Source organism: Equus przewalskii, chromosome 19 (assembly GCF_037783145.1).
Source record: "Equus przewalskii isolate Varuska chromosome 19, EquPr2, whole genome shotgun sequence".
NCBI classification, from domain to species: Eukaryota; Metazoa; Chordata; class Mammalia; order Perissodactyla; family Equidae; genus Equus; species Equus przewalskii.
Window position 1 is genome coordinate 37,981,369 of NC_091849.1, and position 23,743 is coordinate 38,005,111.

A 23,743-nucleotide genomic window follows, 5' to 3' on the forward strand; every position below is an offset into this window, starting at 1 on the left:
CCTAAATACTGTCTGGAGTTACTCTTCTTGATTTTTCCATAAAATAAATTAAGGACTGTCTTCTACTATTCCCAGTTTTTACATTGGGGAAGTTCTGAAATGTTCTTTCTCATCTACTTAGGTAAAGCACTTACTGTAATCTTAGATGAGCAATACAGTAGTCAGTATATTGTGTTATAGGTTAGATTAGTTCTCTATCTCAGACAGTTTTATTAACCTGAGAGTTTATTGCCTGCTATCTGTAGGAAAATAATCAACTTTTGCTTTACTCAAAACTACTGGACCTGGAAGTGGAAATAGCAGCTTTTTGCTTTTCACAACAAATAATTCTTCTTTTGGCTACCCATACCTGTCACCTTGACCTTCGTTACTTCTTTGGGAAATTTTCTGCTTACAAGTATTCTTTGCTTTACAAATTTTAATATGTAGGTAAATTTGGGAGTAATTTTTCACAAAAGTGTTCTTGCTTTTCAAAGGAGTCTTTACAAGTTCCTCTAACTAGCACCTCTAGAGTTTGTTATAAACCTTATGTTATTCAAGTTGTCAACTGAAAGTCAACTCGAAGTGAAACTGTGTTAACAGGAAAATAGAATTCAGTGTACAAAAAAGTAATTTTTGATCACATATTGGCTAAAGTGAGGCATACTTGCCCCAATAAACTGGCCAGTTAGCCATGAACTGGTGAGCTATCTCCTCACATTTCCATCTGCTTCATTCTAAGCTGCCTCAGTTTCCTTGCTTGTACTGTAGCAGCAAGAAATCTATTTTTGTGAACTTAAGATTAATATAAGGAATGAAGAGAAATAACTTTCACTCAAGTTCATTCTCTGAATCAGAGAGTGGTTCTTAGCAAGCGTTGTGAAGTGAAGGCTAATTTGGCCTTTTCATAAATAGTATCTCACCCAAAGCAGTCTTACTCTATGCATAACTCAGGTTAACCCACTGCTGAGATGAATAGGCTGTAGGAAGATCCAGCTTGGTGGAAGGACTCACTAAAACTTTTCATTAGGTATAAAAGCACTCTTATTTGTAAGGCAGAAACTGAGAGAAATTTTAAAAGACGTTATTCTAGTTTGAGAAGTTCTTTTACTGGTATGGTAGTTCCCCCTTATCTGTGGTGGGTATGTTCCAAGACCCCCAGTGGATGCCTGAAACTTCGGATAGTATAGAAGACTATATATACTATGTTTTTTCCCTATGCATACATATTTGAGGTGCAACAGCAAAACCAGCCAGAATTTCTTATCTTCACAATTTCGCTAGAAGATTTATTCCTACTCTAGAGCTTAGTCACCTCAGCATGTGATTTTGTTTTCCCTTCCTTATTGAGAACTTTCCCCTTTTCACTTAAAGAAGGCACTTGACTGCTTTTCTTTGGCACATCCAAATTGTCAGCATCACTACTCTTGCACTTTGAGGCCATTATTAACTAAAATAAGGGTTGCTTGAACACAAGCACTGCGATACACAATAATCAATCTGATAACTGAGACCAGTACTAGGCAACTAATGGGTGGGTAGCGTATACAACATGGATACACTGAACGAAGGGATGGTTCACGTCCCTTTGGGCTGAACGGAGCAGGACAGCGTGAAATTTTGTCATGCTCCTCAAGACAGTGTATTTTAAAACTTATGACTTGTTTATTTCTGGAATTTTCCATTTAATACTTTTGGACTACAGTTGACTGTGGGTAACTGAAATTGCAGAAATTGAAACCGCAGAGAAAGGGTGGCTACTGTAGTGTTGTAAATGCTGAAGAAAAAAAAGGAGAAGGTGTTATTAATGCAGACAGGATAGTGGTCTGAATTAGCTTATGTGGCTTATGTTTGAAATATGTGTTTATTGTATATTTCTTAAAAAGCTTCATTGAGGTATGTTTGACATGTGTAAACCTATGAAACTATCACCACAATTGAGATAGTGAACATGTTTGTCATCTGCAGAAGTTTTCTCTTGCCCCTTAGGAATCTCTCCTTCCCACTTCTGCTCCACCTTCATCTCAGGCAACGACTGATCTGCTTTCTGTCACTATATGTTCATTTTCGTTTTGTAGACTTTTATATAAATGGAATCATTTGGTATATACTTTTTTTTGGGAGGACGATCTGGCTTCTTTCAACATAATTATTTTGAGAATCATCCATATTGTTGCCTGTATCAATGCTTCATTCCTTTTGATTGCTAAGTAGTATTGTATTGTGTGGATACATTACAAGTTAAATTATCCATTTATATGTTGATGGACATTTTAGTTGTTTCCAGGTTTTGGCTATTACAAATAAAGCTGCTGTAAACATTCACTTACAAGTTTTTATATGGACATACATTCCTTATGTTCCTTTTCTTCTGGGCGAATTCCTAGGAATGAGGTGGCTAGATATATGATAAGTGTGTTTAACTTGTTAAGAAACTGCCATACTTTTCCAAAGTGCTTCCACCATTTAATACTCCCACCAGCAGTAAATGGGAGTTCTGGTTCCTCCATACCCTCCCCAGCACTTGGTATAGTCGGTCTTTTTAATTTTAGCCATTCTGATAGGTGTGTACTAGTATCTCCTTATGGTTATAATTTGCATTTCTCTAATGACGTTGAACATCTTGTCATGTGCTTATTTACTATCCATATGTCTTTGGTGAACTGTTGAAATTGCTGATTTTTAATTTGGATTGTTCATTTTATTATTACTGAGTTTTGAGACTTCTTTATATATTCTAGGTACAAGTCCTTTTCAGATACATGCTTTGTAAAGATTTTCTCCTGCTCTGTGGCTTGTCTTTTTATTTTCTTAAGACTGACTTTTAAAGAGCAGTTTTTAATTTTGGTGAAGTTCAGTTTATTCATTTGTTCTGTTATAGATTATGGCTTTTAAAGATTTTTTTCTTATATTTTCTTCAAGAAGTTTTATAGTTTTGGGTTTTTAGAGCTATGTTTTATTTTGTATTAATTTTTATATATGGTATGAGGTATGGATCCAAGTTAATTTTTTTCCCATCACCAATAGTTGGAAAAGCTGTTCTTTCTTCACTGCATTTCCTTTGGGCCTTTGTCAAAAGTGTGGATTTTTTTTCTTGACTCTGTATTCTATTGCGTTGATATGTTTGGTTGTCTTTATGCCAATACTACATTCTTGATTACTGAAGCTTTATAATAATTGTTGAAATCAGGTATTGTTAATGCTTCAACTTTATTCTTCTTTTTCAGAGTTCTTTTGGCTATTCTGGGTTCAATATGAGTTTTAGAATGTTTGTCAATTTCTACAAAAAACCCTGATAAATTTGGATTGGGATTGCTGGGGATGTGAAGACCAAATTGGGAAGAATTGACATTTTAACAATCTTAAGTCTTAATCCACGATCAAGATATATCTCTTTATTTAGGTCTTTAACTTTTCTCAACAATATCTTGTAGCTCTTATTGTATAGGTTGTTCACATTGCTTGTCAGATTTATCCTTAAGCACTTAATATTTTTCATGTTATTATTATAAATGATACATAAGGTTTTTCTATTCCTGATTGTTTGTATGTTGATTTTGTATTTTGTCACCTTGGTAAACTTCTTAAGCATATTCGTTCTAGTAGCTTTTTTGTTGATTCATTAGTTCTGGTAACTTTATTGTTGATTCCATTGGCTTTTCTACATAAAGAATCATGGGGTTTTTTTACTTCTTCCTCTCCAATCTAAATGCCTTTCATTTGTTTTTCTTACCTCATTGCACCGCTACACCCTTCAGTACAATGTTGAATGGAAGTGGTGAGAGTAGACATCTGATCTAAGAGGACAAGTGTTCAGTCTTTTACCATTAAGTATGAGGTTAGCTGTAGGTTTTCTATAGATGCTCTTTATTAGGTTGAGAAAGTTCCCTTTTATTCGTAGTTTGCTGAGAGTTTTTATCAACAATGAAAGTTGGATTTTGTAAAATGCTTTTTCTGCATCTATTGAGATCTATGGTTTTTCTCTTTTAGTTTATCTAGTGAATTAATTACACTGATTGGTTTTCAAATGTTAAACTAATCCTACATGTTTGAGATAAGCCCCACTTCGTGATGCATTATCCTTTTAATGGATAATGTGGTTTCAGTTTGGTAAGTTTTTATTTAGAATTTTTGCATCTATATTCATCATGGATATTAGTCTGTAGTTTTCTTATCTTGTAATGTCTTTGTCTGGTTTTATTATAAGAGTAAATTCTGACCTCATAGAATGAGTTCGTAAGTATCCCCTCCACTTCAGTTATCTCTAACAGTTTGTTTTAGAATTGGTATTATTTATTCCTGAAATGAATGGTAGGATTCACCAGTGAAGCCATCTGTGCCTAGAGTTTTCTTTGTGAGAGTTTTTAACTACAGACGCAGTTACTTTTAATAAAGATACAGGGCTATTCCGATTATCTGTTTCTTCTTGAGTGAGGCTTAGTGGCTTGTCTTTCTGTGATTTTGTCTGTTTCACACAACTTGTCGCATTTATGGTATAAAGTTTGTAATATTCCATTGTGCTTTTAGTATCTGTAAAACTGTAATAATGACGTCTCTCATTTCTGATATTGGGTAATTGGTGTCTTCTCTCTTTTTCTTTTTTTTCTAGTCAGTTTGGCTGGAGGTTTATCAGTTTATTGATTCTCTCAAAGAATCATCTTTTGGTTTTATTTCTTTTCTCTGTTGTTTTTCTGTTTTCTGGTTTTTACTTCGATCTTTATTATTTCCTCCTTCTGCGTACGGACCTTAATTTGTTCTTCCGTTTCTAGTTTCTTAAGGTGGAAGCTGAGTTTATTGATTTAAGATCTTTTCTAATAAAGATGTTTAATGCTATAAACTTCCACCTAAGTACTGCTTTAGCGGCAGCCTACAGATTCTGCCATGTTGTTTTAATGTCCTTATCTGCTAGTTCTAACATCTATGTTAGTTCTGGGTTGGTTGCTGACTTAGTCCTTTCAGGCTGCTATAACAAAATACCACAGACTAAATGGCTTATAAACAACAGAAATTTATTTCTTATTTGTTTTATTTAAAAGTTCTGGAGGCTAGAAGTCCAAGATCAGGCTGCAAGTATGGTTGACTGAGGGCTCTCTTCCTGATCACAGTTTTCTCCTTGTATCTTGACATGATGGATGGGGCTAGATAGCTCTGTGGGATCTCTTATAAGAGCACTAATACCATTGATGAGGGCTCCACTCTCATGACCTAATCACCTCCCAAAGGCCCATCCTTCTAATGCCATCACCCTTGGGGTTAGGATTTCAGCATATGAATTTGGGGTGGGAGACAAACATTCAGACCATAGCAGTTGTTAATGATTATTATTCTTATTATGGGCTGTGTTTTCTACTTCCCTGTGTATCTGATAGTCTCTGTTTGGATGCCAGACATTGTGAATTTTAGCTTGTTAGATGCTGGATATTTTTGTCTACTTACAAATCTTCTTGAGCTTTGTTCTGGGATGCAACTAACTTACTTGGAAATAGTTTCATCTTTTGGAGCTGTGCTTTTATGTTTTTTTTTTTTTAAGGTGGATCTGGCGTAGTACTCAGTCTAGGGTTAACTGTTCTTCACTTCCAAGATAAGATCTTCTTGAGTTCTTTTACTCATTGCCACTGAATTAGGAGTTTTCTTGATCTGACCTTTGGGAACAGACACTATTCCCAGCCTTGTGTGCATGACAAGGTACTATCCCTCTAATCTGTTTGATTCTTTCCCTGACCTCACTCAGATAGTCTTTTTTTATGTGCACGTGCTGATCTGTACTCTGTTATTCTGTCCTGTGAACTCTAGCTACATTGGTCTTGCCAGACTCTCAGCTCATTTCCTCAGCTCAGGGCATCTGCCGATTAGGACCAGCTATTCAATTTGCCTGGCTCATTGTAAAATGAAAATGTAGGGCCTTGGTCCACAAATTTAGAATTTCAAGATGGCGACAGCAGAGCATTATACCAAGCACAGGTCCCTTCTGAGCTGCAGCTGCACAGGTTGCATGCCCCTGAAGCCAGTGCTACTGCAGGGTTTCACCTCACTTTCTCTTCCTTCATCCGTGGGCTGGAAACTCTCTTCAAGGCAATAGAAACAGTCATGGGGCTTGTCTCCTTTGTTTCCCATCTCTCAGAAATCACTGTCCTTTTTTGCCAGATGTCAAGAGTCTTGAAAACTGTTGTTTCTGTACTTTTTTCTGCGTTTTTTGGTTGTTTTAGGCAGAGGGATAAGTCAAGTTCCCGTTAGTCCGTCTTGGCTGGAAGCAGAAGTTTCTTTTAGTATAAAGATCTGATTGCTTCTTTTTTTGTTGTTTAAGGATCTGATAGCTTCTTTTGTGTCAATCAAGGATTCCCCTCTTTGGTCTATGGGTTTGGCACCTTGTTTAGATAGATCTTTGGGGTAAAATCTGTCTTCTGTCATTTGCTGATCTGTTTTCTAGTCAAAATTCCTTGCCTAGTGGGTCTTGAAGTGGAAGCAAATTTTCTGGTATCCATCACCTGATTTTCTAAATTGTACCACTTGATTGCGGGCAAGTGTTAGCGTCCTGCTTGAAATCACTCTGCCCTTATATTTCTCCGTGATACGTTTAAATGCAAGCTACAGATGGTTGAAGACAAATCTCTTTTCTTCCATCTCCTGTACAATGCATCCTGTTGCACAGCAGTGCAATTTGATCGGCATTTGTGCAGTAAGATATTAACGGCCTTTCAGTTGTGCCCTGGCCTATTAGCAAGAATATACAGTGATGCAAAAATGAATTTGTCAAGAGTTTTATGGCTCCATGATCTATCGTACAATATTAATCCTGCTGCGGTGTTATTAAGTCATTTTTCATCTCCCCTCAAATTAATGTTGACGTTCTATTACTGGATTTGTTCTTGTTCTCAGATTAAAACATAAAGGAAAAATTCTTCCCTGCTACAATATTAAAATTAATTGTAGGGTAAGCAGTACCTTGCTTGGTGAAGTAGAATCCTTCTGAAAAACATTATAACATGAATTTCTCTGCTTTCTGCTTGTTCTTGTGCACAAAAAAGCACAACTGGAGTATACTTCTAAGGGCACAAGGAGAATATAGCAAGGGAGGGGGCTAAATTTAAACTACATAAGCTTTTCCAAAAAGAGAAATAAGAAAGTCAGGGGCCTGAACCTGGAGAAAGCACACCTACTGAGTACTTCCAGTCTAAATGCTGATAGAAATGCTGGTGTATTAGATGTATAGGTATAAGAATTTGGGCTGACTTAGGATCTTATTATGTTCATAGGAATAACATATTTCTTCTATTCTGAGAAATTGGGGGCACTTAAAAATCACGTGATGAGGTCAACACTTCTAAATCAGGGTAGTCCCTAATCAGGACTCAGGAATGAGAAGAGAGCTATTATCATTGTTTCAAATTCAAGAGTAAATGATGCTTTTATGCGAATGTTCTGCTTTTTTTTTTTATCTTTTTACCCATGTGGGAACAGACAGGAGTCGCATGTCTGTGACTTCTGTAGTGAGATCTCAGGGTATTTTGGTGATTTCTGGTCAAGGTTAGGTAGGTGATCTGGAATGCTAATTAGTACTCTAGGAGGAATCCTGCAGTAATTATTTAAACTAAGAAGTAAATTTTAATTTACTTTAAAATATTAATCTATATTTTTGAAGGAAAAAAACAAGCTGCAAAAATGCTGTTATAATATTTGTTTTGTAAAGTAAATGTATATTTAAATGCTGTGTAAATATATATAAAATATATATGAATAACTTGTTTTTCTTTATAGTAAGTCAACATGAGTTGTATAATAAAAATTTAGCCAGTTATGTACATTTTTATATTTGTAAATGATATAAGAAGTGTAGCGACCTTCAAGAGGGTGAGTGTAGGGGGTAGAATGAGGAAGACTGATGTTGAATCTCTGGCAAGTTGGAAAAATAATCATCGTTTATCATCTGGGTACAGTGGATATTCATATTTTTTATGTTTTAAGTCATTTTTATGAATAATGTATAGAATTAAGAATAAAAGAATAGTGAAAAACTTTTAGGAATTTTAATTAAAATTTAAATGTAAAAAACATCTTTGTATCAAGTCAATTTTGGCATGCAAAAATTGTAAAAAATGAAAGAAACTCACGTGCTTTTAGCAGAATGGAGTGGTCTATATTCTTGTTGCATAATATTGTGTGACAGTGTCCTTCCTGATAAATGACTGACTGGATAAGAATACTGTATTTTCTTTTTATCTCTAGAAATATATTCTTAGAGTCTAGAGTGCTTTTTGTCTGTGTGTTAATCTGATTTGTCTAATAATTGTGGACCATCTTCCTCTGTTAATTTTCTTCTCTGCCATCAGGGGCAGAAAGTGAAAAATTAGGAATTCTCTGCTGTATTCATCGGAAGCTAAAAAGGCTACAATGATGGTATCTCTGATTTTCTTTTATTCCTTCTTGAAAGATGATGCAGATACTTTGGACAATGCGATGAGAAAACTGAAGGATATGATTTATTTCACTGTTGCATTGTCCTTCAGTGTAGGCAGTTCTGTCGTTTTTCCTTTTTCTTCTTATTGTCGTTTAAAGAAAAAAAAGCATAGTTGGGTATAATTGATGAGTAATCATGAGTAATGATAAAATAACTCCCCAAATGATGAAATGTCACGTTTCAAGATACAAGGAAAATAAGTTCTCTAAGCTTCCATAATGTATCTTAGATTTATAAAACTGGTCCAATGGACCGATATGAGCATGAAATTCCTTTCAGTGACTCTAAGAAAGAATAAAAGTCAATAAATATCAATGTGAATAATTAATTAGAAGTGCTGAAAAATAAACTGAAAACTAAAATTGTGTCCGATAAACTGAGGGTTAAGAGCTTTTAAGGTGAAGCTGTCTAGGTCTCCCATTGTACATATGAGAAGCAGAAGTGGATTGTCAGTGGGTTGGAATGGAGGATCAGACATATGCAAACTTAGCTTCCGTGTTCCCCTAGTTGGTGTCAGAGGACAAATTAAAAATCTGAACACCAGTCATTCCCTTATGAGTTCTTTAGTTGATGATAGGGTATAGAGATCTCACTTTATGACAACCTTTAAATTGTATTTGATAATATTATTTGAACAGAGCACTGTCTTCCCTGATACACTGATGATGATGAGTTGGCAGAAACTTTGACCTTTTTAAAGAAACGATGATTTGTCTAAAACTTTTTTTGAAGCCCAGAGGACTTCCCATTCCAGCATCCAGGTGTCTAGCGCAACTCCAGTCTATAAAAGCGAGCCTTGCCTTCCAGAGGTTAAGGCAAGGTCCAACCAAACCTGTCTAAGATAGTGAACCAGTTGCAGTTGCTGTCAGTGTATGAGAGTACGAGAGCCTAGGACTTGGTCTGTTCATTTTCAGAGAGGACATTACTGTGTGTGTTATGTGTTCATGGGGCTGCTGCAGCAGTTGTACTTTTAAACATAGCCTCAACAAGTTGAGTATGAAAATTGTCTGCAGAATTTAAAAGGGATGTTTCATTTGTAATTCTTTAATTGTGTAAGACTTTCCAGCATTTTAGTTTTATTTCCCTCAACAACTTCTGTCTTTGCAAATAAAGATCTGTAAGTGAGGCAGTGAGTATTTATTGACTACCAGGTATGTGTGAGGCATTGGAGGAATGTGATGCTCAAGGGAATCATTTTGTAAAATAAAAATTTTAAAATGTGTTTGTAATGACATTAACTCAGTTTAACAAATAGTTACATATTAAGAACTTAAGTGGGGCCAGGAGTAGGGAAGTAGTCATTGGAAGATACGTGAATATAACAACGCTGGTCCCTCAGAAATCTTAGAATTTATTTAAATCCTTATTTGAACACTTTAATTTTTAAAGTAAAAAAAATAATCAGTAGAGTTTAGGTTGGTGTTACCACTTACATCGTTCATGTCACCAACAGAGCAAAGCACAAGCAATTGTGGAAGGAAAAATGGGGACAGATAACAGAGAATTAAGATATAGAAGAGGTAAACAGGGTAGGAGAGGCAGATCTCTGAAATTGTGAAGCTATGTGAAGTTTCCTTTTTATTCTAGTCTCTTCTAATGCCTGGATTATTTTGTAATCTTGGTTCTATCCATCCATCCAGCCAGCCAGCAAGTCTTTATCGAGTACCTCCTGTGCTAAAGGCATTATGCTGATATCCCTAGACTGAAGTCGGTAACTGACTCTTCCAGGAGTATTTGTATTTTAACAGGAAACACAAGGTAGAGCTTGTTTGCAGATGTTTTATTTTGGCCTGCAGTGTTTTAAAACTAGGGGAGATTTCACATAAATTTTGAGTGTTTGGCTTCTTTTACAAAATGTAGTATTTTTCTTTTCTCTTAATTTCTGTGTGGCTCCACTTGGCTGGGGTTGAGTAGATGTTGCCGCTTTAGGCTGGCAGGCATTCTTGAGTTTGCCACAGCCACACCACTCCCTGTTGTTCTGAAGCTGGCTCTCTTTTCTCACTTTTATTATCTGTCCCGTTCCTGTAGACATTTGAGTTTGTAAGCTGTGCCCTTAAGTGACTGACTTCTGATGGAATTCGTCAGCTACTCCCTAGGAGAGGATTTAAAAAGATTTGGGGGTAGTGGCAGTGGTTGAATGTAAATATAGGCACTCAAAATCATGCTTAGTAGGCTGCTACCAGTACCACCTGAACATAAGAAGTACCTTCTTTGAGGAATGAGGAAATAACTCCACCAATTTCCTTAAATGACATATGGTGACTTGTCCCTGTTTTGTGGGTTTCTTCTCCTTAGCTGAGTGGATGAAAATAAGTGTTTTAATTAGTCAAAACTCCTAAGTCCTCTGTCTGTCCAACTTTACATTGACTTAGCTTTTTTTTTTTTTTTTAGAGAATTTTGGCAAATCGTTTACTTTTCTCTTCCCGTCTAAGAAAGTTTGATCATTAGAGCAAGGGATGAATCTCTGAAGAAAGCAGGAATTTTATATTCTTTAGCCATCCATACTTAACCAGCAAGGAGAGTATTTTTTCCCTCATTGTTTATTCCTTTATTATATGGTTAAAGGTAAACTTTGTTTCATACCCAATATGTTATTAAGAAACCTAAGTCATAACTATGCTAGTGAAAAAATTTTCAGAATGTTTGCTAAATGTTCCAGGCGTGGGGAATACAAAGATGATTATTAATATATGATCTCATTCAGATGGGCTGTTTTATCAGTTTTAAAATTTACTCCTGAATGTAGGTTAGTGATTTATCTTGAAGATCCAGTGGTCTTGAAAAAATTCAAGAATATTTAGATTGGAGAAGGGTTTTACTTTGAATCAGATTATATATAGTACCTGCTGGCAAAGTTTGAAATTTAACCCCAGTTCTAGGAGATATTATAAATACTCAGAACAAAGGAGGTGAGTTGAAGTGAGTAGCTAGCTGGCAAATCTCCAAGCATGAGAGAAATTTCTGTCTGTGATATGAGGAGTCAGAGAGTACAGGTGATGATGTTCAGAGGAATTAGTTTCTAGATTTTGAAAACATGGTTCAGAGTTTTGAATTTGCTCCAGAAGTCCTCCCACTAACAATATCTAGCGTTTCTTTAATTGATAACTTTATTGCCAAAAAGTTTACAATTGAATGGGAAGTTAGTAGAAAACACAGAATTCACTATATAGAGATTTAAAATATAATCCTTAAGTGCATTTTTCTGAGAAAAATGAGGATAGCTGTATTTGTGTGTAGTGTTGGGACTATAAACCTAAACCTGTAAAACCTAAAAGGATTGCAAGCATTCTCAATGCAGTAATTGTCTGCTTCAAATGGTAGTTCAGAGTCACCTGCAGAATTTTTGAAAACTCTAAATACCTTGGCCCTGACTCAGACTTACTGAATATAAATCTTAACCCCAGTATAAACATTACTGTCGTGATGCAGAACTTCTGAGACGATTTGCTTGCACTTTGTTAAATCAAGATTAAGAGGAGAGGAGAAAAGCAAGAGCTGCATAGGTGAGGTGACAATTCCAAATCTTCTCGCTGGAAACTGGCATGATCTCATGATCCTAGGTCATGATTTGCATGGTCTCAACTGCTCTTTCTTTAAAACAGACTGTTATTAGTGTTGGACATGTCTTCAAAATGAAACATCCTCTTTTAAATAATGTCATTTAATAGGTATTTTCTGGGAGGAAATTCTGAGTTTCTCAGGCAGGTCTAGAACTGTTTTAATTACTTGCATATTCTTGCCCTTATAGAGCATGTTTTGAAAATCACTGATTGTTAAGGTTATTGGAGTTGAGAGAAAAATACTTATGTAAGTTAGATTTTTTTGGTAAAAGTTTTTAGTGCTACATTAGAAGTAAAATATTAATTTGCCAATAAATTGGAAAAAAGAAGCAGAGTTCCATGGTAACGTTATCTTTGCCCTCACACAGCTGCATTATTATTACCCTATTGGACTGTAATGATTAATGCTTTTTCCTGATAACCACAGAAGCACGTAGGATTCTTTCTGTATCACTGGGTATGAACTTTAATGCTGCTTTCCCAGTAAGCTGTGTAAATATGTGGTCTCAATATGTATCTCCAGTTTGACCTTTATACTTTCTATTCCTGCCAAATTTTGTCCTTGCTATGGTATCTTCTACATCTGTTGCAAACTCTTTCCCATCCCGCCACTGCCTGCCAGAAATGTTACTGCTCTGAAATTTGTTATTTTGTCTCTCCTTTCCTGACATTCTGCATTATTTTCTCCATGTAATTCAAGCTGTTCCTGTTCTTTCAGTACAGTTTCTATTATAAGCTTACTGGGTTTTTTGGTTTTGTTTTGCAAAATTAAAATATACTACTTCCTAAATGTTTTTCTTAGCTCCATGTTTCCTTTGAAGCCAGCCCTTATTCTGAGATAAATATTTGACATTGATTTGTTCTCATATTTCTTCTGACAACTCCTCTTGTTCCTCTTGCTCATTTAAGAATGTGTCCTTAACTTAGATTGTTAGCTGTTTCTTCCTTCTCTCCAGTATTTACTGAGTATGCTCTATATCAGGGACACTTCTAGGCTCGAAAAATAGAGCGGTGAGAAGCATGCAAGCTGTTAAAGTGCTAGTTTTTATTTATTCCACAAATATTTAACTGAACATCCTAATGTATACTGGGTACTATCCTAGCACTGAGAATATAGCAGAAAATGAAACTGACAAAGTCTCTACCTTCAAGGACCTTATATTCTTGTGGGAGGAGAGATAAATATATAAATATGTAATACATCAGATGGTGATGAGTGCTGTGGAAAAAAAGGATTAAGGGGAGAAGCTTTAGGGGTATGTGAATGTGTAGGGTTCCTATTTTATGTAGGGGAGGTCAGTAGGTGAAGACCAAGCCATGTGGTTATCTGGGGGAAGAGTGTCCAGGCAAAGGTGACAGCAAGTGCAAAGACCCTGAGGCTGAAGAGTGTTCCAGGGACAACAAAGATGCCACTGTTGGCTAGTGCAGAATAAAAGACTAAGAGACTGGTAAAAGATGGAGTCAAGTAACAAGAGGCTTGAGTCATTTAGGCCCTTGTAGGCTTTAGTAAGAACTTTAGTTTTTGCTCTGGATGAGATAGGAAGTCAGTGTAGTAGTAAAAACTTTAGCTTTTACTCTGGATACGATGGGAAGTCAGTGTAGAATAGAGTTTGTTTGATCATATTAAAGGAGTAATGGGATCAGAAAATTTTAAGAATTACTTGGGCCTTTATGGGGACAAAGGAGGTCGCAGAAAGACTGTTTAGGAGTTATTATAGTAATTCAGGTTTGAGATTATGATAGTGTAGACCAGGACATATGGAGCTGGGAGAGGTTATTAGGATTTTGAATATACTTGGAAGGTAGATCTGACAGGATTTTTTTGTTAGAGTCCAGATCCAAGATATTTGGCCTAAGCAACTGGAAGGATGGAATTGCCTCTTACTGAGATGAAGAAGGCTGCCGGAGAACCAGTTTAGATGGGTTTTGGACATGTTCAGTTTGAGATGCTGTTAGATTGGATAAAATTTTTTGATAATCATGGGGTTTTTTGGGAGTTAGCTGTTTGCTTGGTAAAAAAAAAAAAAGATTGTTTAGACATTAACACAAGTTTGACTTTTTTGTTTGCTTGCAACTCTTTCGTCTATCTCACATATTCCTACTACTGAGAATCACTTTTTTGTTGGAGAAAATGCTCTAGTATTATCAGAAATATCTACGTGGTAAATTTATGTTAGAAAATGTTAGTGTTTTGCTCTTTGGCATGAATGTTGTTTGACTGGGTGTATAAGATCTAAATTCAAAATTGTTTTCCCTCAGAAACTTTATCCAACAGGAGTTCCAAAAAGGGAAAGGAGAAAAAAATGGAAAGAGGGTCAAAGTAATAATGAAAGAAAATTTCCAGTGTTAAAGACTGAAATCTTCAAAGACGCTGGGCCCACTCCAAATAATAAGATAAATGAGGTGTAAGACGCCATACAAGATACAACCTGATAAAATTTCATAACTCAACAAATAAAAAAATGCTTCTGAAAGAAATTTCACACCACGTTCCCTACTTAAGGAGCACCAGATAGCCAGACTTTGTTAGCACCGTTGGATGCTTGAATCAATGAAGAGATGCCTTTGAAGCAGTATATGAAGCATCAGGGCTAAAGAGTAAAGTTTTAGATAGGGTGACCAGAGATGGTCTTTTAAAATAAAAATCTGAAGGATGTGAGGAGCTAGCCATGTAGATATCTAGAAGATGAGCATCTCAGGCAGAGGACACACAAGTGCAAAGATTCAGAGGCAGAAGTGTTCTTGAGATTTAAGAACAGCAAGGGAGCCAGTATGACTGCAGCAGAAAGAGCAACCGGTGAGTAGTAGGAGAGAAAGTCAAGGGGTAAAAAGGTTCAGATCATGTACGGGCTTGTGTCTCATACTAAAGACTTCAGCTTTTACTGAATGAGATGAAAATCAGTGGAAGAGTTTTGAGCAGAGTACTGATATAATCTGATGTGCATTTTAGCAGCTAGGACAACTCCTTTTTGTTAAGAAAGGATAGGGAAGAAGAGCAGGGGCAGTTAGGAGGTGACTGTAATAATCCAGGGGAGAGTTCACAATGGCTTGGATCAGAGTGATGACAGTAAGGGTGATGAAAAGTCATCAAATTTGGAATCTTTTTGAAGGTGGAGATGGCAGGATTGCTGTCAAATCAGATGTAGGGGAGGGGCAAAGGGGAAGAGTGAAGCGGAGAAAGATAGAGACCATATCAAGTGTGATATTCGGATCTTTTGCCTGAGCAATTCCTAAATGGAATTACCACAAAGTGAATTGCAGAACGTATGGGGGTGGGGCAAGAATATTATAGGTTTACCTTTAGACAGGTTTTCAAACCCTTTGATCTTTGCCACTCTGAAAAGTTAAAAAAATCTCATTTTATTATTCATTTCTCTTGCTATGAAGGAAATTAGGCATTTGCGTTTCCTTTATTATGGCCCATCTATTTTAATTAGTTAATTTGGAGAAGGATTTTTCTTTGGGGTGGTTCTTTTTCTTTTGATTTTTTGGAATCCTTTTTATAAATTAAAAATTTAGCCCTCTGTGATATTTGTTGCAAAAATCGCCCTGCCCCAGCTGTTTTTAAATCTTGCTCATAGTGTTTTTATGTAATTCAGGATTTTTTTTTAAAGATTTTATTTTTCCTTTTTCTCCCCAAAGCTCCCCGATACATAGTTGTATATTTTTAGTTGTGGGTCCTTCTAGTTGTGGCATGTGGGATGCCGCCTCAGCATGGCCTGATGAGTGGTGTCATGTCCATGCCCAGGATCTGAACCAGCGAAACCCTGGGCCACCGAAGCGGAGTATGCGAACTGGACCATTCAGCCACGGGGCTGGCCCCTGAATTAGTCTTTTATAATGTCAGGATTTGGTTTATACTTAGGCCTTTATTAATATCATTAAAAACCTATGTGTTTTTTGTTAGCACTTTTGTCATTTTATTTGCACTTAAATCTGTAATCCATCCGGATAGTAAATGAAATGAAATGCTGCCCTAAATGGTGGGCTTGTTAATGGGATGCTCTGGCAAGTCAGGATGCAACTGCAGAGCCCCAGACCTTACCAATAGAGCAGGTCTCTGGAAGAGCTTCAGCAAAGGATCCAGTAACAGGGACTGGCCTTTTCTCAGACTTCTTGTTGTTATCATCCTTTGAGAGGGTTTGATTGGCTGTTACCTGTATAGCTCAGGGAAATGGTTCTCAGGCTTTGGGGCTGAATCAACATTATCTGGAGGGCTTGTTAAAATATAGACTGCTACACCCCATCTTCAGAGTTTGATTCTCTAGGTCTGATGTACAGCGTGAGAATTTTCATTTCTAACAAGTTCTCAGGTGATACTGATGGTCCTAGGACACTTTGAGAACTGCTGGCCTAGGAGTTTAGGGCTTAAGCTCTGGAATCAGAAGGTTTGAGGTCAAATCCCTGTTCCGGTATTTGCTAGTTCTGTGATTTGGGGCAGGTTTTTTTTTTCCTCTCCTCCCTTCCCACTTTCCACCAAGGCACATTTTTCTTTTCTTGAACCAGGGTATGTATTTCTTAGAGCTGCTGTAAGGACTGAAAAACGTACTGTGTTTGAAATAGTTAGCACATACTTGAAACACAGTAAATATCACTAATATAAATTGCTGATGCTTTTATCAGGATCTCTTTTTGGTCTCAGTGTCAGAACTGTCCAATAAGAATATAATATGAGCCAGCATATAGTTTTAAAATTTCTAGCAGCCCTATTAAAAAAGTAAGCAAAACAGAAAAGGTGAAATTAAATTTAATCATTTAACCCAATATTTTGAAAAATCATTTCAGTATGTAGTCCATAGAAAATTAATGTTCTACATTTTTTCCTTCAAATTAAGTCTTTGAAATTTGGGCTGTGTTTTATACTTACAGAGCATCTCAATTTAGACTAATCAAATTTCAAGTGCTTATTAATAGCCACATGTGGCCAATGATAACCATTCTAGACAGTGCCAAGTCTAACCAGTACTCCTCTTCACTCTGTCTAGCCTTGCTTCAGGCACTGATTCTCGGTCTAATTAATTAGAGACATGGAGGTGAAATTTGTTTTACTTGATGCGGAAAGAATGACCCCGGGCATGGCAGGTGGGATCCTTGAGCTGAAGATAGGCTATTCTGTCTTTTTAAGAGATCAGTCAGGGACAACAGTTGATATTCCTGGGAGTCAGTTTCCTCGAAGGATATTGTGCCACATTAGAACCCAATGTTCTCTGGAAAGTCTCTTGTAAGTTCTGCATGCTTGAGTATTTCTTACTGGAAAAGTGGCTCTGGAAACCTCCAGAGGTATAAAGAATAATGGTGATTCTTAAAAGCATGTTCGTTGATTTCTAGAAATCACCCTCTTGACTCATGGGAGAGAGATTTCCCTTCTATGTGTCTGTGGAGGGTCTTTCTTGTGAAGGAGGAGCGCCTTAGGACTTGTGATTAGTTTTTGATAGTGTAAATATACTTCTTCAAACAGCCATTGTACCAATGTTTTTGCTAGGGTATACTATATATATCTGTTGCAATGTTGCAGTCTTAATTAGGGAAAAAATTTTCACATGCCTCTTTTGCTGCATATTAGCATATTTTAAAGGCATATGGTATACTTTTGTCTTCTATAAGTATTCATTTAGCAAACACTTGAGCAGGCACTATGTGCATGGCACAGTTTTCTTATTCTTTACGGATCTTCTTTTGCAGTTTCGTATTTTTCAAAGATTGTTCTCAATCTTTTAGCTTTTACATACTGTAAGCAACATACTGAAATCCTACTAGAAAAAAAATTTCTGGTTATTAAACTTTTTATATTCATTCAGCATTCTTTTCACACTTAACCCATTTGAAGATAAACAAATGAAATGTTAAGGTTTTCTTGCCCATAGTGATAAATCATGTTTGAGAAAGCCTTTAAATTTATAAATGGGCAATATGATTTGCATTTTTTGAAAATATTTTACTACTCTTGCTGACTGGCTTTCTTTAAATTGATTGGATTTCTTTTAACTTAAGTAATAAGGTTTGGGAACTGTGTTGTTTCTTAGGCTAGGCTTTTAAATTCAGTCACCCTTGAAGGGCTCTCTTCTGAATTTATTTTTCTAAGCACCATTTCTTGTGCTTTGAAAAAGAATTTTATATCTGTGCTGCCCATCATGCATCAGCATTTAATTTATCATCTTTTGATGCTGAGAGAAAAGTAATGATGATTTGGGTGTTGTTTGGGGATGTAAGCATAGCACAGTACTGCAGGTAGATGAAAACATTGGAGCCCCCACACTTATTCTTCCTCTTTCCCAACTTTATAATTAAAAAATGTTCAAACCTACAGAAAAGTTAAAAGACAAGAACACCGAATATCTGTATATCCTTCACTTAGACTGACCAGTTACTAGTATTTTGTGACATTTTTACCTACCCTCTCTTCTCCTCTCCCTCTGTTTCTTTGCTGCCTTGCTGCATGCACGTTGCAGACATCCTGACATTTGGTCCTTCAGCATGTACTTCCTAAGAATAAGGATATTCTTTTACATTACCACAATACCATTATCATACCTATAAAAAATAGCAACAATTCCATAGTATTTAATACACAGTTCCTATTCAGATTTCCCTAATTATCCCCAAAATGTTTTTTTATAGCATTTAAAAATTTTTATTTTTAATCCAAGATCTAGTCAAGGTTCAAGCATTTGATTATATCTGTTTATTTTAATCTACAGTTGTTCCTCTGCCAGTTTTTGGTTTGTTTCTTTGTTTTCCCTTTTTTTTTTTTTTTGGTAAGAATCTAAGCCTTGGTCAAAGTTTTTTATACAGTGCCCAACATTGCAGAATTATCTCATTGGTTTCCTCATGATTGAGCTTAAATATTTTTCTTTTTTGCACCAATGCTTTATAGATGACATGTACTGCTTATTGCATCACATCAGGTGTTCCGCGAAGTCAGGTCATGCTATTCTTGGTGCTAATAGCTGACTTCCCTCACTGGCTTAAGTTGGTGACCACTAGAGTGCTTCGTCGTACACATATATTTTCCATTTGTAATTACTGAGTAATCTATGGGATCCAGGTTCACTTTTGCATTAGATTTTATATGGTCAAAGTATCTATTCAATCTAGGGAAAAACATGGATATTTATTAGCCTGAGACACACTTTCGTGTCTCCTTTATGTGACCCAAAGTGTAGTGAAACCATAGAGCTAGAAATATAGCCTTTGCTCACTTCTGTTAACTTTAAAAAAAAAGATTTTTTTTAAAGGTTGGCACCTGAGCTAACATCTGTTGCCAATCTTCTTCTTCTGTTTTTCTTCTTTTCCCCAAGATCCCCCAGTACATAGTTGTATATTCTAGTTATAGGTCATTCTAGTTCCTGTATGTGGGACATTGCCTCATCATGGCTTGATGAGTGGTGCTAGGTCTGTGCCCAAGATCTGAACCTGCGAAACCCTGGGCCCCAAGCGGAGCACGCTAACTTAACCACTTGGCCACAGGGCTGGCCCTTGATTTTATTTTTAAAGAGACTGTTTCTTTATCCAGATTATTGCTAACATGAGCTGTTTATTGTTACTAGTAACAATAAAATGTTGGTGCAGATCTGTGAATTTCCTTTAAAAGCTCAGGAATTTAACTTGAAAGTGAAAAAATCCGTTTTCTGAAATATTTAATAACTTGTCTTCAACCTAATCAAATAAAAATTGTCATGGTAATGATTGGTTTAAGCACATTTACATCATAGAGCACAGTATAGTAGTGTTTTGTTTTATTTAGCATGTAATTCTGAACTTTCTGAATTTTCATTTTTTGCTAAGAGGTGGAAATCTTCCTTTAAAGAATGAATGTCACCAGTAAAAATAAATCATTATTGAACTATCACTTAAACAGGGTGTGTGGTAGAACCAGTGAGAGAATTTGATTTCTAACTTTTTGCAGTTTTACATTTACTTACTAGAATTGTGTGTTTGTGATTCAAAGAAGAAGTTTGTGCTGTGTGTGTGTGTATTGGTTTCTGTTAGGAAAAAACGATAATTATATAATGGTTATAATATTGTGATCCCAAAGATGGAACAAAGAGAGTAAAGTTACTGGAAGAAAAATCCTTAAGTGTCTGCAGAGAACAGGTGGCTTACTTGCCCATAGTGGACCAGGGAAATGAGAAAACACTTATTCTTTCTATGATTTCATTTTTCTTACATTGCCTTCTACTCAGAATCTCTTAGATTAGGTAGCCACCTGGTGTCTGTCTCTGAGTGAAAAGGAATATTTATGAGCAGGCGGAAGTGGTTCTTAAGTGTCCACTTTTTCGATTGAGAGAGACTGCTTATTCCAAACTCAGACATTACTTTTCCCACAGAAATTGCCTGCCATCACCTCCCTTGCAGTAGAATGACTAATTATGAGCTGGAGTCCTAACATTTTTCATTGTTTTGACGTTGTGTTCTTGGCAGGGTGTAGGATACTTCTGCACTTCTTAAGGGTGTCTATATTTATCAAATACAATGTAGATGCCTTTATAATATCAAATATGTGATTTGTAACTCTTACCTTTCAATTTCTATCAATAAAGCACTGTTACTTAGTTACAAATCAGGCTGGTTAAGCAGTTTGTTACATCTTGTGGCTCACTAGAATAATTTGAAACAATGAAGATTTACCAAGAGTGTAGGGCCAGATTTTTGCAGGTACTTTTTACTTTTCTGTGCCTTGTTAGCATTCATCTTTAGTGGCTATACTTCAGGCGGGTTCCTGAATGGTGTATAGTAATGACCAGCCCTGAAGTTTCCTATCTCAGAGAGGAGGGATGATTCTAATGATCATCTTCTAGAATGTTGTCTCTAGCTGTTCCAGGGGTTCTAACTGCCTTTGTTGCTGGCAATGATGTAGCAGTTTAACTCCTTTGAATGTGATGGTGCATGAATGAGAGAGTTTAAAAGACAAGAGTAGAAACAGGAAGGTGACGTAATGCTGGAGGAGAGGCCTGTGTGAAGATGTCAGTTCTGTTGATGCACTGTGCTATGTCAAGGACAGAAAGGCAGCTGTTGACTCCTGGTAGATCCTATTAATCAGATTTGTTCTCCTTTTTAGGTGATTTTCTTAGTAGAAATTTATTTCTCTAAGCTTTCTTAAGATGAGGGGAATTTCTGTCTTGGGTGTTAGTCTCATTTGCAGTTGTAGGGGCAAGGGTTTTACGAGACTTACTGTCTTCAAGCATTAAATTTTCAACCTGAGTTGCCTTTAGCAACTCAGGCTATGTGTTAATGCAGTCAATTCTAGATAGCCCCATTCTGTTGGTCTCTTGTGCACGTCGTTTCTGGGTTTCTATTAGTGAAAGGTTCTAGAGTAAAATAGGAATTCCCTTTTGGAAAATTGCATTAGTTATCTGCAGTGATAACTGTTCCTTAGCCAGATTGCTGCATAATTTAATTCTGCAGTAGGAATAAAAAACATTGCAGGAATTGATAAATTTTTATTGAGTGTTGACTATGTACATTGTGTACTGTGGCCTGGTGATGGGGAAATACAAAGATGAGTAAAGCAGAGCCCCTTCCTGGGATGAAATTTTATTTTTTAAAAAGCCTTTTAATGAGTACAAAAAGTAAAACAAAACTAAGAAGTAAAATGAATAAAAATGTGTTTGAAATATCAGAAGGTCAGTAGGTAATTTTTTTATAGGATACTATCAAATAAATTATTCTAAGTAAAAAAAAAAAAAACAATGGGGCTTTTATCTTACAGACAAAGTTTTAAGAGCAAATGTTATAGTCTTATAAACACCAGACAAATAATCAACACGAAATATGTGCTGCTTTAAGATTATATTGATAGTCTTCACAGTATTTCTCTTCAACACTATTATCTGATCAACACGTATATGAATGGAATAACAACCATTTACATTTATCATACACTTGTTTCTTTTTGTTTTATCACAAAACTTTTAAGACTAAATTTTATGTAGAGGAGCTCTTAGAGATTTGTAACTGTCCCACAGTTACAGAGCTAATAGCTGGCAGAGCCTGGATTCAAACCAGTCAGATGTTTTAGCTCCTTTTATTTCTTGGTTTCAGTCCTGCCCCCCCCCCAACCCCCCGCCCTGGTCCCCACCGTTCTTTCTTTTCTGTTTAGTATGATTTGGAAGAACCTGCAAAACTCAATCTGAAGAAATACAGTAACCTTTTCTCTTCAAACTTATTGTAAAAGAAAAAGTTTAAGGAAAAACGTGATTAATTTCATTAACTAAATCATTGTCTACATACTTCTCTCCAGTCTCTCTCTCTATATATACATATTTTTGCAATGTGTAAATATATCTGTGATCTTATATTCTACTGTTTCTTTGTCATTGTATCAGACATTTCCCTTTCTTTTTTCAAATTATTTTGAATTGTTGCATATTATGTCATTGATGTATTTATCCATATTTGCTCATCCTACTTTGGGGGTTGTTCTGGTTGTTTTCAGTTTTTCAATATTATAACTAATGTAGTAATGATTATTTTTCTACATAGAATATTTTTTCTGTTGAATTATTTTTATAGGATAAATTCCAAGAAGTGGGTCAAATATACCCTGAACATCATATGTTAGTTTGTGCCCAGCAATACCTTGATGTTAATTAGGTAGGGAGAAATAAATTTTCAGATATAAAATGTTATATTTCTGATAAAGTAATTTTGCCTTATCTCATTATTCTGCATATAAACAATAGAAAGAGGTTGAGTTATTTATACTATTTTCTTATTTCCATTGGGAAAAGAATTGCAGAGATATAGGCAATATTAAGTTAAAAGTGCTATAGCATTTCAGTTTTATTATTTTGTGGCATGGTCTTTTCATTTTTATATTTTCAGGAATATAACTGGTATACAATTCCAAGCCTTATAAGGAAAATAGGGGTGGAGGGATGAATGGCACTGTATTGCTAGAAGGCGGCTCAGGAATATCTGTTGACTATGATGACAGTGGGTTTATGTCATACCCGCAAGGCAGCCAGGAATTTAGCCAGTTCAGATGCATAGTGACAGGAGAAGAGGAGATACTCAAATAAAAATAATGTAGGCAGTTTATATCCCTAGGGAGCCCCCAAGCTAGCTCCTACTTGAGGTTAAGACAGCCATTGCAGGGAGAGGTAGCATTGGGGCAAGCTTGGGTACGCTGTGAAGCACTCCCGTGTTGCTTTATGCTCCAGGTGAAGTGCTTTACTTCCCTCATTGAGGGCCAAGACCACTGTTTCAGTCATCCTTCCTTTGAATTCTAGTACAGCGCCTGGCACATTAATAGGCCCTTAATAATTGCTTATTCAATTGAGTTAAATTCATGGGCAAGCTTTTGAAAAGAGCAGCTAGCAGATGTGCAGTGAAAATTATACTAGACAACTTGAGGCTATTTGGGCAGAAGTACAAAATTGGTGGGAAGAAATTTTGATGGCTTCAGTGGATGGTTAACAGAGTTGGTAGGTTGCTCAGGAAGAAGAGTTGGTGTTAACTGCTATATTGAAACCTTCTTTAAAAACTTAAAACCACACAAAAACCTGCACAAGAAAGTTTGTAGTAGCTTTATTATGGTCTTCAAAACCCGGAAGCAGTCAACGTGTCCTTCACTGGGTGAATGAATAAACAAACTGTGATACATCCCCAAAATGGAATATTATTAAGCGATAAAAAGAAATGAGCTATCAAGCCACAAGAAGGCATGAATTTATTTATTTATTTTAAAGATTGGCACCTGAGCTAAGAACTATTGCCAATATTTTTTTATCCTGCTTTATCTCGCCAA

At 36.1% G+C, this 23,743-nt stretch overlaps 1 protein-coding gene and 1 long non-coding RNA gene across 4 annotated transcripts in view; one reads left to right on the forward strand and one right to left on the reverse strand.

Annotated features, from left to right (window-relative positions):
• Positions 1–23,743, forward strand: part of ZFAND3 (zinc finger AN1-type containing 3) — a 311,278-nt gene that overhangs the window by 143,049 nt on the left and 144,486 nt on the right. The window contains exon 1 of one of the 3 annotated variants that reach the window (XM_070586017.1): positions 20,827–21,016. The exons of the other annotated variants lie outside the window; for them this stretch is intronic. Coding sequence (XP_070442118.1) covers positions 20,956–21,016 — 61 coding nt within the window. The 5' untranslated portion in view covers positions 20,827–20,955. Of the gene's footprint in view, positions 1–20,826; positions 21,017–23,743 lie in introns of those variants that run through there. 3 annotated transcript variants of the gene reach the window in all.
• Positions 10,200–20,790, reverse strand: LOC139077498 (uncharacterized). The gene is made up of 3 exons (XR_011530077.1): positions 20,623–20,790; positions 18,389–18,477; positions 10,200–10,526 (listed from the first exon to the last, which is right to left on the reverse strand). It is a non-coding gene; the product is annotated as an uncharacterized lncRNA (long non-coding RNA).